Source organism: Anomaloglossus baeobatrachus, chromosome 2 (assembly GCF_048569485.1).
Source record: "Anomaloglossus baeobatrachus isolate aAnoBae1 chromosome 2, aAnoBae1.hap1, whole genome shotgun sequence".
Classification (NCBI taxonomy): domain Eukaryota; kingdom Metazoa; phylum Chordata; class Amphibia; order Anura; family Aromobatidae; genus Anomaloglossus; species Anomaloglossus baeobatrachus.
The window spans coordinates 8,507,062-8,522,819 of NC_134354.1; the positions used below are offsets into that span (position 1 = coordinate 8,507,062).

Sequence of the window (15,758 nt, forward strand, 5' to 3'; positions counted from 1 at the left end):
GTGTGAGTGGATGGTGGGAGTGTGAGTGGATGGGGGGAGTGGATGGTGGGAGTGTGAGTGGATGGTGGGAGTGTGAGTGGATGGTGGGAGTGTGAGTGGATGGGGGGAGTGGATGGTGGGAGTGCTTGTCCATCAGTACCGTACCTCCTCCTCTGCAGCACATTATTATTGCACCCAGTATTGCTCAGTATGGCGGCTTTATTTTCTGGCACGGTATGGCAGTATCTGAGAGCCCATCTCCCATGATGCTGCGTGTCAGTGTGCAGAACATTATGGGATGTGATTTGTGCGTTCCCCGTGTCGTGTGCAGCTCTGGTTGTGACTGGAGCAGTGTCTGCTGCGGTCGCTGATAATGTCTCCTGCTGCTCAGGGCTGCTGGATCTGGAGGCGAATCTTCCCGACTTTGTAACACAACCTCGTATCCGCATCTCCAAACCTAAGAGGACCACAGAGGACGGACACCTGAAGCGCCAGGCGGTGCTAGAGCGCCAGCTGCAGCAAGTGCATGAGGTACAGGGCGGTATAATGCTAAATGGTGATATGACACTACGCTAGTGTCCCCCCGTGCAGTGTCCCCCCCGTGCAGTGTATCTTCCCATGCAGTGTGTGTCACCCCGCGCAGTGTCTCCCCCCCGTGCAGTGTCCCCCCCCGTGCAGTGTGTCTTCCCATGCAGTGTGTGTCACCCCACGCAGTGTGCGTCTCCGCGCAGTGTGTCCCCCCCCATCCAGTTTCCCCGCGCAGTGACCCCTGCGCAGTGTGTGTCCCCCCCGCGCAGTGTGCCCTCTTTGCGGCGGGCGTACATCATGGCGTCTCTGTGCAGTGTGTGTCCCCATGCAGTGTCCCTGCGCAGTGTGTCCCCGTGCAGTGTGTCTCTGTGCAGTGTCCCCGTGCCATGTGTGTCCCCGTGCAGTGCGCCCCCTCTTTGCGGCGGGCGTACATCTTGGCGTCTCTGTGCAGTGTCCCCCCGTGCAGTGTACCCGCAGGCGTACATCTTGGCATCTCTGTGCAGTGTCCCCCCGTGCAGTGTCCCGCGCAGTGTACCCCCTCTTTGCGGCGGGCGTACATCTTGGCCTCTCTGTGCAGTGTCCTCCCGCGCAGTGTCCCCCCGCGCAGTGCGCCCCCTCTCTGCGGCGGGCGTACATCTTGGTGTACATCTTGGCGTCTCTGTGCAGTGTCCCCCCGCGCAGTGTCCCCCCGTGCAGTGTACCTGCGGGCGTACATCTTGGCATATCTGTGCAGTGTCCCCCCGTGCAGTGTCCCGCGCAGTGCGCCCCCTCTCTGCGGCGGGCGTCCATCTTGGCGTCTCTGTGCAGTGTCCCCCCGTGCAGTGTTCCGCGCAGTGTACCCCCTCTTTGCGGCGGGCGTACATCTTGGCCTCTCTGTGCAGTGTCCCCCCGTGCAGTGTCCCCCCGCGCAGTGCGCCCCTCTCAGCGGCGGCCGTCCATCTTGGCCTCTCTGTGCAGTGTCCTCCCGCGCAGTGCGCCCCCTCTCTGCGGCGGGCGTCCATCTTGGCGTCTCTGTGCAGTGTCCTCCCGTGCAGTGTCCCCCCGCGCAGTGCGCCCCCTCTCTGCGGCGGGCGTCCATCTTGGCCTCTCTGTGCAGTGTCCCCCCGTGCAGTGTCCCCCCGCGCAGTGCGCCCCTCTCTGCGGCGGGCGTCCATCTTGGCGTTTCTGTGTTGCAGGCTTTGCTGGAAAAAAAAGCCAAATGTCAGAAGTTGGAGAAGCCGCTGCGCTTCCTGCAGAGGATAGAGAGGCCGGCCCCCCGCCCCGCCACCCCTGAGGTGCTGGAGCCCCCCGAGGTGAGCCGGTGCTGTCCGCTGATGCCGGTGCCACCGCCTCTGTGCCAGGGTAACGATGTGATCCCCCTTCCAGGGTGAGGAGGAGAAGGAGCTGGCCGTCATCACCCTCCAGAAGCTGATCCGAGGGCGAGCCGTGCAGAACATGGTGCGTCACCCACACCACACCCCTGCGGGGGCGGCCGGGGGTCCTCGCATGTGGGGGCGGTAACTGATAGACGGACCCTCCAGGGCTGATCCTACAGCGGGGGAAGGGGCGTCCCACAACCTCCTCCCTCCCCTACTGTGATATGTGGGACAGGCACATGTACTTCACTGATAACAGAGAGCAATAGACTGCAGCAGAGCAGAGGGGTCTGTGCTCTGGGGGACGGGTGATACATTATGCAGTGTCCCCCCCTCACCCGCTGTCTGTTCCCAGATGTACGAGGGGAAGGAGAAGCGGCTGGAGCTGATCCGGGAGCTGCGCACCACACACGCCCTGCAGGAGGACGGACAACTGCTGAAGACGCGGGAGAAGGAGGCGACCACCGCCCTGCAGAGACAGCGGGAGCGCACACAGCACAAGGTGCACCTCCACAGCTGCACTCACTGTTCTGCTGTTACATCAGGTCTTATCCTCCACAGCTGCACTCACTATTCTGCTGTTACATCAGGTCTTATCCTCCAGAGCTGCACTCACTATTCTGCTGTTACATCAGGTCTTATCCTCCAGAGCTGCACTCACTATTCTGCTGTTACATCAGGTCTTATCCTCCACAGCTGCACTCACTATTCTGCTGTTACATCAGGTCTTATCCTCCACAGCTGCACTCACTATTCTGCTGTTACATCAGGTCTTATCCTCCAGAGCTGCACTCACTATTCTGCTGTTACATCAGGTCTTATCCTCCACAGCTGCACTCACTGTTCTGCTGTTACATCAGGTCTTATCCTCCACAGCTGCACTCACTATTCTGCTGTTACATCAGGTCTTATCCTCCAGAGCTGCACTCACTATTCTGCTGTTACATCAGGTCTTATCCTCCACAGCTGCACTCACTATTCTGCTGTTACATCAGGTCTTATCCTCCACAGCTGCACTCACTATTCTGCTGTTACATCAGGTCTTATTCTCCACAGCTGCACTCACTATTCTGCTGTTACATCAGGTCTTATCCTCCACAGCTGCACTCACTATTCTGCTGTTACATCAGGTCTTATCCTCCAGAGCTGCACTCACTATTCTGCTGTGACATCAGGTCTTATCCTCCACAGCTGCACTCACTATTCTGCTGTTACAAAAGGTCTTATCCTCCAGAGCTGCACTCACTATTCTGCTGTTACATCAGGTCTTATCCTCCAGAGCTGCACTCACTATTCTGCTGTTACAAAAGGTCTTATCCTCCAGAGCTGCACTCACTATTCTGCTGTTACATCAGGTTTTATCCTCCAGTCACTATTCTGCTGTTACATTATGTCTGATCCTCCAGTCACCTCCACAGCTGCACTCACTATTCTGCTGTTACATCATATCTTATCCTCCAGTCACCTCCAGAGCTGCAGTCACTATTTTGCTGTTACATGGTATCTTATTCTCCAGTCACCTCCAGAGCTGCAGTCACTATTCTGCTGTTAGATCGTGTTTTATCCTCCAGTCACCTCCAGAGCTGCAGTCACTATTCTGCTGTTACATCGTGTCTTATCCTCCAGTCACCTCCAGAGCTGCAGTCACTATTCTGCTATTACATCGTGTTTTATCCTCCAGTCACCTCCAGAGCTGCAGTCACTATTCTGCTGTTAGATCGTGTCTTATCCTCCAGTCGCCTCCGGAGCTGCAGTCACTATTCTGCTGTTACATTGTTTCTTATCCTCCAGTCACCTCCAGAGCTGCAGTCACTATTCTGCTGTTACATGGTGTCTTATCCTCCAGTCGCCTCCAGAGCTGCACTCACTATTCTGCTGTTACATTGTTTTCTTATCCTCCAGTCACCTCCAGAGCTGCAGTCACTATTCTGCTGTTACATTGTGTCTTATCCTCCAGTCACCTCCAGAGCTGCAGTCACTATTCTGCTGTTACATCATGTCTTATCCTCCAGTCACCTCCAGAGCTGCAGTCACTATTCTGTTGTTACATGGTGTCTTATCCTCCAGTCACCTCCAGAGCTGCAGTCACTATTCTGCTATTACATGGTGTCTTATCCTCCAGTCACCTCCAGAGCTGCAGTCACTATTCTGCTGTTACATTGTATCTTATCCTCCAGTCACCTCCAGAGCTGCAGTCACTATTCTGCTGTTACATTGTGTCTTATCCTCCAGTCACCTCCAGAGCTGCAGTCACTATTCTGCTGTTACATTTGTGTCTTATCCTCCAGTCACCTCCAGAGCTGCAGTCACTATTCTGCTGTTACATCATGTCTTATCCTCCAGTCACCTCCAGAGCTGCAGTCACTATTCTGTTGTTACATGGTGTCTTATCCTCCAGTCACCTCCAGAGCTGCAGTCACTATTCTGCTATTACATGGTGTCTTATCCTCCAGTCACCTCCAGAGCTGCAGTCACTATTCTGCTGTTACATTGTGTCTTATCCTCCAGTCACCTCCAGAGCTGCAGTCACTATTCTGCTGTTACATCATGTCTTATCCTCCAGTCACCTCCAGAGCTGCAGTCACTATTCTGTTGTTACATGGTGTCTTATCCTCCAGTCACCTCCAGAGCTGCAGTCACTATTCTGCTATTACATGGTGTCTTATCCTCCAGTCACCTCCAGAGCTGCAGTCACTATTCTGCTGTTACATTGTATCTTATCCTCCAGTCACCTCCAGAGCTGCAGTCACTATTCTGCTGTTACATTGTGTCTTATCCTCCAGTCACCTCCAGAGCTGCAGTCACTATTCTGCTGTTACATTGTGTCTTATCCTCCAGTCACCTCCAGAGCTGCAGTCACTATTCTGCTGTTACATCATGTCTTATCCTCCAGTCACCTCCAGAGCTGCAGTCACTATTCTGTTGTTACATGGTGTCTTATCCTCCAGTCACCTCCAGAGCTGCAGTCACTATTCTGCTATTACATGGTGTCTTATCCTCCAGTCACCTCCAGAGCTGCAGTCACTATTCTGCTGTTACATTGTGTCTTATCCTCCAGTCACCTCCAGAGCTGCAGTCACTATTCTGCTGTTACATCATGTCTTATCCTCCAGTCACCTCCAGAGCTGCAGTCACTATTCTGTTGTTACATGGTGTCTTATCCTCCAGTCACCTCCAGAGCTGCAGTCACTATTCTGCTATTACATGGTGTCTTATCCTCCAGTCACCTCCAGAGCTGCAGTCTCTATTCTGATGTTACATTGTGTCTTATCCTCCAGTCACCTCCAGAGCTGCAGTCACTATTCTGCTGTTATATCATGTCTTATCCTCCAGTCACCTCCAGAGCTGCAGTCACTATTCTGTTGTTACATGGTGTCCTATCCTCCAGTCACCTCCAGAGCTGCACTCGTGGTGTGTATATGCGGCCCGTGTAATGCTGCTTCCTCTCCTCTTGCTCAGGCCTCGTTGGTAGACGCGCACTTGTCGCGGCTGGAGGGAGAGGTTCTGTGCGACACGTTTGACTTCCTCTGTAAGGAGCTGGTGCGGCTGCAGGAGGAGCGCAGGATTCACGCCTTCGCCATGCTCGCCGAGCGCCACCGCCGCATCCGAGAGGCAGAAGAGAGCGGGCGGAGGCAGGTGGAGGAGCGGCGCCGGCAGGAGGAGGACCAGATCTTCAGACAGGTCGGGTCACAGGCGTTCACAGTCCGGAGCTTCTATAGACCTGACTCACACACATTGGGGTTTTCATATTTTGCCTCTTCGACGTTTTCCCTCTTTTACAAGACCGTTTCTATGGTTACTGACAATTCTAAACATTCCATCAGTTGTTACATTTTATTCACAAATACATGAAGTTTCTATAAATACTGAATATTCCAGCGCTGACCCCGATTCCTCCAGACTTCTGCCCTTCCCCCGGCGGCTGGGTACCGGCCCCTGGGCGGCTGGGTATCGGCCCCTGGGCGGCTGGGTATCTTCTCCTGGGCGGCTGGGCACCGGCCCCTGGGCGGCTGGGTATCGGCCCCTGGGCGGCTGGGTATCTTCTCCTGGGCGGCTGGGTATCTTCTCCTGGGCGGCTGGGTATCTTCTCCTGGGCGGCTGGGTATCTTCTCCTGGGTGGCTGGGTATCTTCTCCTGGGCGGCTGGGTATCTTCTCCTGGGCGGCTGGGTACCGGCCCCTGGGCGGCTGGGTATCGGCCCCTGGGCGGCTGGGCATCTTCTCCTGGGCGGCTGGGTATCTTTTCCTTGGCGGCTGGGTACCGGCCCCTGGGCGGCTGGGTATCTTCTCCTGGGCGGCTGGGTATCTTCTCCTGGGCGGCTGGGTATCTTCTCCTGGGCGGCTGCGGCGGCTGGGTATCTTCTCCTGGGCGGCTGGGTATCTTCTCCTGGGCGGCTGGGTACCGGCCCCTGGGCGGCTGGGTATCGGCCCCTGGGCGGCTGGGTATCTTCTCCTGGGCGGCTGGGTATCTTCTCCTGGGCGCTGGGTATCTTCTCCTGGGCGGCTGGGTATCTTCTCCTGGGCGGCTGGTACCGGCCCCTGGGCGCTGGGTATCTTCTCCTGGCGGCTGGGTACCGGCCCCTGGGCGGCTGGGTATCGGCCCCTGGGCGGCTGGGTATCTTCTCCTGGGCGCTGGGTATCTTCTCCTGGGCGGCCTGCGGTATCTTCTCCTGGGCGGCTGGGTATCTTCTCCTGGGCGGCTGGGTATCTTCTCCTGGGCGGCTGGGTATCTTCTCCTGGGCGGCTGGTACGGCCCCTGGGCGGCTGGGTATCTTCCTGGGCGGCTGGGTACCGCCCCTGGGCGGCTGGGTATCGGCCCCTGGGCGGCTGGTATCTTCTCCTGGGCGGCTGGGTATCTTCTCCTGGGCGGCTGGGTATCTTCTCCTGGTGGCTGGGTATCTTCTCCTGGCGGCTGGGTATCTTCTCCTGGGCGGCTGGGTACCGGCCCCTGGGCGGCTGGGTATCGGCCCTGGGCGGCTGGGTATCTTCTCCTGGGCGGCTGGGTATCTTCTCCTGGGCGGCTGGGTACGGCCCTGGGCGGCTGGGTATCTCTCCTGGGCGGCTGGGTATCTTCTCCTGGGCGGCTGGGTATCTTCTCCTGGGCGGCTGGGTATCTTCTCCTGGGCGGCTGGGTATCTTCTCCTGGGCGGCTGGGTATCTTCTCCTGGGCGGCTGGGTACCGGCCACTGGGCGGCTGGGTACCGGCCGTGCGTTATATTGTGTATATTCTGCAGGTTGTTACTGTCCATCAGAGCACCGTGGACTCGTATCTAGAAGACGTCATCCTCAGCACCACGGATCACACTGCAGAAGATCAGGCCCGGGAGGAGATCCACAGGAAAGCGCAGGAGATCAACAACATCGCCTACCAGATGGAGAGCAGGTGGGGCGGGGGGAGGGGCTGTAATATCACAGATCAGCGCTGATCCATTATAGTGCACAGGTCGCATCCTCCTGCCAGTCTAAACAGGCTCTAGTCATGGTCATGTTGTTCGGAACACCACTCGCCCAATCATGGCTCACACCCTCCTGTCGGTCCTGGTGACCTCCTCTCATATTGGTCCAGATCACGTCCTCCTCTCATGCTGGTCCAGGTCATGTCCTCCTGTCGGTTCTGGTGACCTCCTTTCATATGGGTCCGCGTCATGTCCTCCTGTCGGTTCTGGTGTTCTCCTCTCATATTGGTCCAGATCACGTCCTCCTCTCATACTGGTCCAGGTCACGTCCTCCTGTCGGTCCTGGTGACCTCTCCGGGTCACGTCCTCCGTTTGGTCCTGGTGACCTCCCCTCACACTGGTCTGGGTTACGTCCTCCTCTCGGTATAGATGGTCTGGGTCACATCATGCGGCTGGTTCCGGTGATGTCTCCGGGTCACGTCCTCCTCTCTGCACCGCTGGTCCGGGTCACGTCCTCCTGTCTGTACCGCTGGCCTGGGTCACATCCTCCGGTGTGTTCTGGTGTCCTCTCCAGGTCACGTCATCTGGTTGGTCTGGTGGTCCGGGTCACGTCCTCCGGTTGGTCTGGTGGTCCGGGTCATGTCCTCCGGTTGGTCTGGTGGTCCGGGTCACGTCTTCCGGTTGGTCTGGTGGTCCGGGTCACGTCCTCCGGTTGGTCTGGTTGTCCGGGTCACGTCCTCCGGTTGGTCTGGTGGTCTGGGTCACGTCCTCCGGTTGGTCTGGTGGTCCGGGTCACGTCCTCCGGTTGGTCTGGTGGTCCGGGTCACGTCCTCCGGTTGGTCTGGTGGTCTGGGTCACGTCCCCGGTTGGTCTGGCGGTCTCTAGGTCTGTCAGTCTCTAGGTCTGGCGGTCTCTGATGTTTCGCCGTCTTTTCTTACAGCCGCTCTCGTCTTCAGTCGGAGGAGACCGTCTCGGAGCTCGTGTACAGTTTCCTTATTCCTGAGATCCAGAAGCAGAGTGTCAGAGAGCGAGGTGAGAGCCGCCGTATACTCACGTATATACTGTATACATCGCTGTCCCGTTATTTTCTGTCCGCATTGCCCCTGTGTTCTGCAGTGAGGAACTCCCAGCGGAGACATCTCCAGGCCGCCCACCGCGTCATCCACAGCGATACCGCCACCCTGCTGCACGGGACCGCCACCCAGCCCCCGGCCGAGGGGCACGACCGAACCGGAGAGCCCGAGTGATGGGTGCAGACCGCAGCCTCTGACCCCGGACAGCCAGACCCTCGCCTGCGAGAAGGACTACCGATCCCAGAGTGACTGCCTGCAGGGTATAATGCACCAGTGGGGGAGGGGCACAGAGGATAAATATACATTACATCCATCCCCGGTGTCCTCTGTTATTCTGTGAGTTCTGCCCCAGATGTCACTAAGTTCCTCAGTTTTCAAGCCCTTCTCCTGCATAAGCTCTGCGCGGCCCCGTGTGGTGTATACCGAGCTCTGCGCGGCCCCGTGTGGTGTATACGAGCTCTGCGCAGCCCCGTGTGGTGTATACGAGCTCTGCGCGGCCCCGTGTGGTGTATACGAGCTCTGCGCGGCCCCGTGTGGTGTATACGAGCTCTGCGCGCCCCGTGTGGTGTATACGAGCTCTGCGCAGCCCCGTGTGGTGTATACCGAGCTCTGCGCGGCCCCGTGTGGTGTATACCGAGCTCTGCGCGGCCCCGTGTGGTGTATACCGAGCTCTGCGCGGCCCCGTGTGCTGTATACGAGCTCTGCGCGGCCCCGTGTGGTGTATACGAGCTCTGCGCGGCCCCGTGTGGTGTATACAGAGCTCTGCGCGGCCCCATGTGGGGTATACGAGCTCTGCGCGGCCCCGTGTGGTGTATATAGAGCTCTGCGTGGCCCCATGTGGGGTATACGAGCTCTGCGCGGCCCCGTGTGGTGTATACGAGCTCTGCGCGGCCCCATATGTGGTGTATACCGAGCTCTGCGCGGCCCCGTGTGGTGTATATAGAGCTCTGCGCGGCCCCGTGTGGTGTATAGCGAGCTCTGCGCGGCCCCATATGTGGTGTATACCGAGCTCTGCGCGGCCCCGTGTGGTGTATACGAGCTCTGCGCGGCCCCGTGTGGTGTATACCGAGCTCTGCGCGGCCCCGTGTGGTGTATACCGAGCTCTGCGTGGCCCCGTGTGCTGTATACGAGCTCTGCGCGGCCCCGTGTGGTGTATACGAGCTCTGCGCGGCCCCGTGTGGTGTATACGAGCTCTGCGCGGCCCCGTGTGCTGTATACGAGCTCTGCGCGGCCCCGTGTGGTGTATACGAGCTCTGCGCGGCCCCGTGTGGTGTATACCGAGCTCTGCGCGGCCCCGTGTGGTGTATACGAGCTCTGCGCGGCCCCGTGTGGTGTATAGCGAGCTCTGCGCGGCCCCGTGTGGTGTATATAGAGCTCTGCGCGGCCCCGTGTGCTGTATACGAGCTCTGCGCGGCCCCGTGTGGTGTATACCGAGCTCTGCGCGGCCCCGTGTGGTGTATACGAGCTCTGCGCGGCCCCATATGTGGTGTATACCGAGCTCTGCGCGGCCCCGTGTGGTGTATAGCGAGCTCTGCGCGGCCCCGTGTGGTGTATACGAGCTCTGCGCGGCCCCGTGTGGTGTATACGAGCTCTGCGCGGCCCCGTGTGGTGTATACGAGCTCTGCGCGGCCCCGTGTGGTGTATACGAGCTCTGCGCGGCCCCGTGTGGTGTATACCGAGCTCTGCGCGGCCCCGTGTGGTGTATACGAGCTCTGCGCGGCCCCGTGTGGTGTATACGAGCTCTGCGCGGCCCCGTGTGGTGTATACGAGCTCTGCGTGGCCCCGTGTGGTGTATACCGAGCTCTGCGCGGCCCCGTGTGGTGTATACCGAGCTCTGCGCGGCCCCGTGTGGTGTATACGAGCTCTGCGCGGCCCCGTGTGGTGTATACGAGCTCTGCGCGGCCCCGTGTGGTGTATACGAGCTCTGCGTGGCCCCGTGTGGTGTATATAGAGCTCTGCGCGGCCCCGTGGGGTGTATACGAGCTCTGCGCGGCCCCGTGTGGTGTATACGAGCTCTGCGCGGCCCCGTGTGGTGTATACGAGCTCTGCGCGGCCCCGTGTGGTGTATAGCGAGCTCTGCGCGGCCCCGTGGGGTGTATACCGAGCTCTGCGCAGCCCCGTGTGGTGTATACCGAGCTCTGCGCTGCCCCGTGTGGTGTATACGAGCTCTGCGCGGCCCCGTGTGGTGTATACGAGCTCTGCGCAGCCCCGTGTGGTGTATACGAGCTCTGCGCTGCCCCGTGTGGTGTATACGAGCTCTGCGCGGCCCCGTGTGGTGTATACGAGCTCTGCGCTGCCCCGTGTGGTGTATACGAGCTCTGCGCGGCCCCGTGTGGTGTATACGAGCTCTGTGCGGCCCCGTGTGGTGTATACCGAGCTCTGCGCTGCCCCGTGTGGTGTATACGAGCTCTGCGCGGCCCCGTGTGGTGTATACCGAGCTCTGCGCTGCCCCGTGTGGTGTATACGAGCTCTGCGCGGCCCCGTGTGGTGTATACGAGCTCTGCGCGGCCCCCTGGAGGGCATCCTCGGACTACCTAGGTGTTTCTGGCGGCGGCTGTTCTGTGCAGACAGTATCTGACATTCTTCACTGTTACTACCAAGATTCAGTTTTTGTCACTTGATCACCTGATGTAAAGTAACCTCGGGATCGGAAATAGTGAAGGGAGAAGCCGCAGGATCTGGGGGTTTCCTCCACCACTAAGAGGGATCCATGAGTATTAGGGCCAGATATTGTACCCCCTGTCACAGAAGAAAGGCTCCACCTGACAGATCCCAGAGGAACCCCGGCCCTCACCCTACACCCTGGTACGGGTCTCTGTACTGACACTGGGGCCTCCTGGGTGGCTTCAACGGAGCGGCTGCAGCCGGATGCAGAGACGTGCAGCCTAGCCGGATCAGTAACCGGACGAGAGAGGGATAGCCGGGGCAGACGGCCGGACGAGAGAGGGATAGCCGGGGCAGACGGCCGGACGAGAGAGGGATAGCCGGGGCAGATGGCCGGACGAGAGGGATAGCCGGGGCAGATGCCCGGACGAGAGAGGGATAGCTGGGGCAGATGGCCGGACGAGAGAGGGATAGCCGGGGCAGATGGCCGGACGAGAGAGGGATAGCCGGGGCAGATGGCCGGACGAGAGAGGGATAGCCGGGGCAGATGGCCGGACGAGAGAGGGATAGCCGGGGCAGATGGCCGAACGAGAGAGGGATAGCCGGGGCAGATGGCCGGACGAGAGAGGGATAGCCGGGGCAGATGGCCGGACGAGAGAGGGATAGCCGGGGCAGATGGCCGGACGAGAGAGGGATAGCCGGGGCAGACGGCCGGACGAGAGAGGGATAGCCGGGGCAGATGGCCGGACGAGAGGGATAGCCGGGGCAGACGGCCGGACGAGAGGGATAGCCGGGGCAGACGGCCGCACGAGAGAGGGATAGCCGGGGCAGACGGCCGGACGAGAGGGATAGCCGGGGCAGACGGCCGGACGAGAGAGGGATAGCCGGGGCAGACGGCCGGACGAGAGGGATAGCCGGGGCAGATGGCCGGACGAGAGGGATAGCCGGGGCAGATGGCCGGACGAGAGGGATAGCCGGGGCAGATGGCAGGTAATGGGGGAAATCAAAGAGAAAAGAAGCAAATGAGATAGCACAGGACAAGGATCACCGTGTATAAATATAATGTAACAATCTCTATTAACCCATTGCATTAAACCCATGCACACGGTGTCTACGTATCCCTTAGCAATGGGTAAATAGATTGAAATAAATAAATAAATATAGCCACAAATATGTACACATTGTATTCCTACAAACAATGCAGAGATCTGTCTGGTCCAAGCCACAAGGAACCAAAGAAGGGACCAAGATGTGAGGTGTGGAGGAATACGAGCGATAGAAATGGACAAAACACCCCATGAAGAAATCACTGATGAAGGACAAAGCGCTAAAAAGCAAAAGAAAGCCTCAGTCCAGATGTGTGTACATGGTAATGTGCCCGTATCCATCCCTGTGCCCAGTGCTGAGGACACCCGGGCATTGGTCTAGATGTGTGTCCATGTAATGTGCCCGTATCCATCCATGTGCCCAGGGCTGAGGACACCCGGGCATTGGTCTAGATGTGTGTCCATGTAATGTGCCCGTATCCATCCATGTGCCCAGGGCTGAGGACACCCGGGCATCGTATGGGCGCTTCTCCTGGTTTTTAATCCTATTTGTTGTGTCGTGTTCTACACTTCAATATTGATACATTGTATTTATACGGGGATCCTTCTTCTGTGGAATCTTTTTTGCTTCTTTTTGTCTTTGAAATTATGTTTTTTGCCATAAGAGATGGAACATTATGGGATAGTGCCCTCCCTCTCCTCTTAAATCGGGGATATCAGATGGGGTCACGATATCAGCCAGGATTATATCGGGTGTCACAGCACAATCGGGACAATATCTGACAACAATGTCTGCGCCATAGAGACACGGTGACGTCTCCTCCAGCACCGACATCAATGAAACGGCGGAAACAGGCGTCAACGGAGCAGATCCGGGAGGTGACGTGATATAGAAGTAGCCAATCCCGAGACATTCTGTTCTCTAGAAGTATGCACCGCCATGTCTTCTTCTAAAAGTATCTGCTGCCAAGCCACCATGTTCTCTAGAACCATTCACTCCTAAGTCACCACTTTCTTTAGAACTATCCACTCCTGACCCACCAAGTTCTTCTCCTGAACCGATATGTTCTCTTCTAGAAGGATCCACTCCTCAGCTGCCATGTTCTCCTCTAGGAGTACCTGCTTCTGAGCAGCCATGTTCTCCTCCAGAACTTTCCACTACTGAGCCGCCACGGCCGCCTCTAGAAGGATCAGCTCCTGAGCTGCCATGTTTTGTAGAAAGGTCTACTCCTGAGCCGCTTACGTTTTTTCTAAAGATCTGTTCCCGACCCCCTATGTTCTATAGAAGAATCTGCTCCTGACCCGCCATGTTCTCTTCTAGTAGTACCCATTTCTGAGCCACCACATTCTCCTCTAGAAGAATCCGCTCCTGAGCCGCCACATTCTCCTCTAGAAGGAGCCCCTTCTGAGCCACCATGTTCTCCTCCAGAAGGACCCCCTTCTGAGCCACCATGTTCTCCTCTAGAAGGACCCCCTTCTGAGCCACCATGTTCTCCTCTAGAAGGACCCTCTTCTGAGCCACCATGTTCTCCTCTAGAAGGATCCCCCTTCTGAGCCACCATGTTCTCCTCTAGAAGTACCATCTTCTGAGCCACCATGTTCTCCTCTAGAAGGATCCCCCTTCTGAGCCACCATGTTCTCCTCTAGAAGGACCCTCTTCTGAGCCACCATGTTCTCCTCTAGAAGGATCCCCTTCTGAGCTACCATGTTCTCCTCTAGAAGGATCCCCCTTCTGAGCCACCATCTTATCTGTAAGGATAAGCCACTATGTTCTCTTCTATAAACATCCATTCCTGACCAGCTATGTTCTCCTTTACAAGGATCCACTCCTGAGCCGCCATGTTCTCTAGAAGGATCCACGCCTGAGCCGCCCCATTCTTCTCTAGAAGGATTTGCTCATGACCCACCATATTCTCTTGTAGTAGTGAGCCACCATTTTCTCCTTTAGAAGTACTCGCTCCTGAGCCGCCATGTTCTCCTCCAGAAGTACGCAATACTGAGTCGCCATGGCTGCCTCTAGAAAGATCCTCACATGAACCGCAATGTTTTCCGCTAGAAGGATCCGCTCCTGACTCACCATGTTCTCCTCTGTAAGGATCTGCTCCTGAGCCGCCATGTTCTCCTCTAGAAGGATCCACCCAAAAGCCGCCATGTTCTCCTTTAGAAGGATCCACTCCTTTAGAAGGATCTACTCATGACCCACCATATTCTCCTCTAAAAGTATCCATGCCTGAGCTGCCACATTCTCTTTTGTAAAGATCCGTTCCTAACCCGCTATGTTCTCCTCTACAAGGATTTGCTCCTGAGCCGACATGTTAGAAAATAGAAAAAGTAGTTCAGCTCACCCTTCCTAAAGTCAAGGTCAGGATCGGTGTTGGTGCACGGAGCTGCCCTGGCCTCAGGCAGAACACAGACAAGGAAACTAGAGTATGATCTCCAGCACTTCAAAGAAGGTTAAAAATATTTATTGAGGTTCTATTAAAAAAGATCCATCGATCATGAAAACAGTGAGGGGGGACACATTAAGAGAAATCCAACATGTTTCAGCTAGTAGAGCCTTATTCAAGGATTGCACTTACATGTCTAATGTGCACACAGATATACTGAAAAGTCTCACTTGGAATGGAAAGGAACCTGGAAACAATTTCCAGTAATTGCTAGTAGAAAAGTCTCTATAGCAGGCACCTGAAAAAATGCATGTATGAAACACCCAAGTAAAGTGAACAGGTGCATATAGGTGCGTGCACAGATAGACAAGAAAAAGGATATACATAAGATAAAAAATACCAAAAATTAGTACAGATAAAAACGAAACATATATATAATACAATACAAAAAATAACATTCAGTTATATTGCAAAATGAGATCCTGCCGAACATTAAGACCTAGGGGTTGGCGTGTAGCTAGTTTAAAAATCCAGTAAGATTCACGATTTAGTATAGTTCTATGATAATCTCCACCTCTGGCTGATTTGAAAACTCTTTCAATACCTTGAAATTTAAAGGCAGAAATATCACCCCTGTGTACATTAATGAAATGTCTTGATACTGCTGATACATTAACAGCTTGCAGATTACAGGCATCAGATAAATGCCTTCTGATGCGCTGTTTTAGTGGACAAATAGTACAACCTACATATTGAATGTTACATTGTATACATTGTATCAGGTAAATGACTCCTGCAGTGTTACAATTAATGTAACTTTTCATAGAAAAATTCTCTTGTGTTACACAGGAATGAAATGTTTTGGATTTGTTATATTATATAATGTTCGGCAGGATCTCATTTTGCAATATAACTGAATGTTATTTTTTGTATTGTATTATATATATGTTTCGTTTTTATCTGTACTAATTTTTGGTATTTTTTATCTTATGTATATCCTTTTTCTTGTCTATCTGTGCACGCACCTATATGCACCTGTTCACTTTACTTGGGTGTTTCATACATGCATTTTTTCAGGTGCCTGCTATAGAGACTTTTCTACTAGCAATTACTGGAAATTGTTTCCAGGTTCCTTTCCATTCCAAGTGAGACTTTTCAGTATATCTGTGTGCACATTAGACATGTAAGTGCAATCCTTGAATAAGGCTCTACTAGCTGAAACATGTTGGATTTCTCTTAATGTGTCCCCCCTCACTGTTTTCATGATCGATGGATCTTTTTTAATAGAACCTCAATAAATATTTTTAACCTTCTTTGAAGTGCTGGAGATCATACTCTAGTTTCCTTGTCTGTGTTCTGCCTGAGGCCAGGGCAGCTCCGTGCACCAACACC

The 15,758-nt window shown here is 55.5% G+C and overlaps 1 protein-coding gene across 1 annotated transcript in view; it reads left to right on the forward strand.

The window, feature by feature from the left end:
* The window catches only part of CFAP91 (cilia and flagella associated protein 91), a 49,571-nt gene extending 40,934 nt beyond the window's left edge, over window positions 1–8,637 (forward strand). The window contains exons 10-17 of the mRNA XM_075332776.1: window positions 371–510; window positions 1,683–1,799; window positions 1,873–1,944; window positions 2,218–2,364; window positions 5,322–5,543; window positions 7,095–7,243; window positions 8,197–8,288; window positions 8,373–8,637. Coding sequence (XP_075188891.1) covers window positions 371–510; window positions 1,683–1,799; window positions 1,873–1,944; window positions 2,218–2,364; window positions 5,322–5,543; window positions 7,095–7,243; window positions 8,197–8,288; window positions 8,373–8,503 — 1,070 coding nt within the window. The 3' untranslated portion in view covers window positions 8,504–8,637. The remainder of the gene's footprint in view (window positions 1–370; window positions 511–1,682; window positions 1,800–1,872; window positions 1,945–2,217; window positions 2,365–5,321; window positions 5,544–7,094; window positions 7,244–8,196; window positions 8,289–8,372) is intronic.
* Window positions 8,638–15,758: the final 7,121 nt, after the last annotated feature.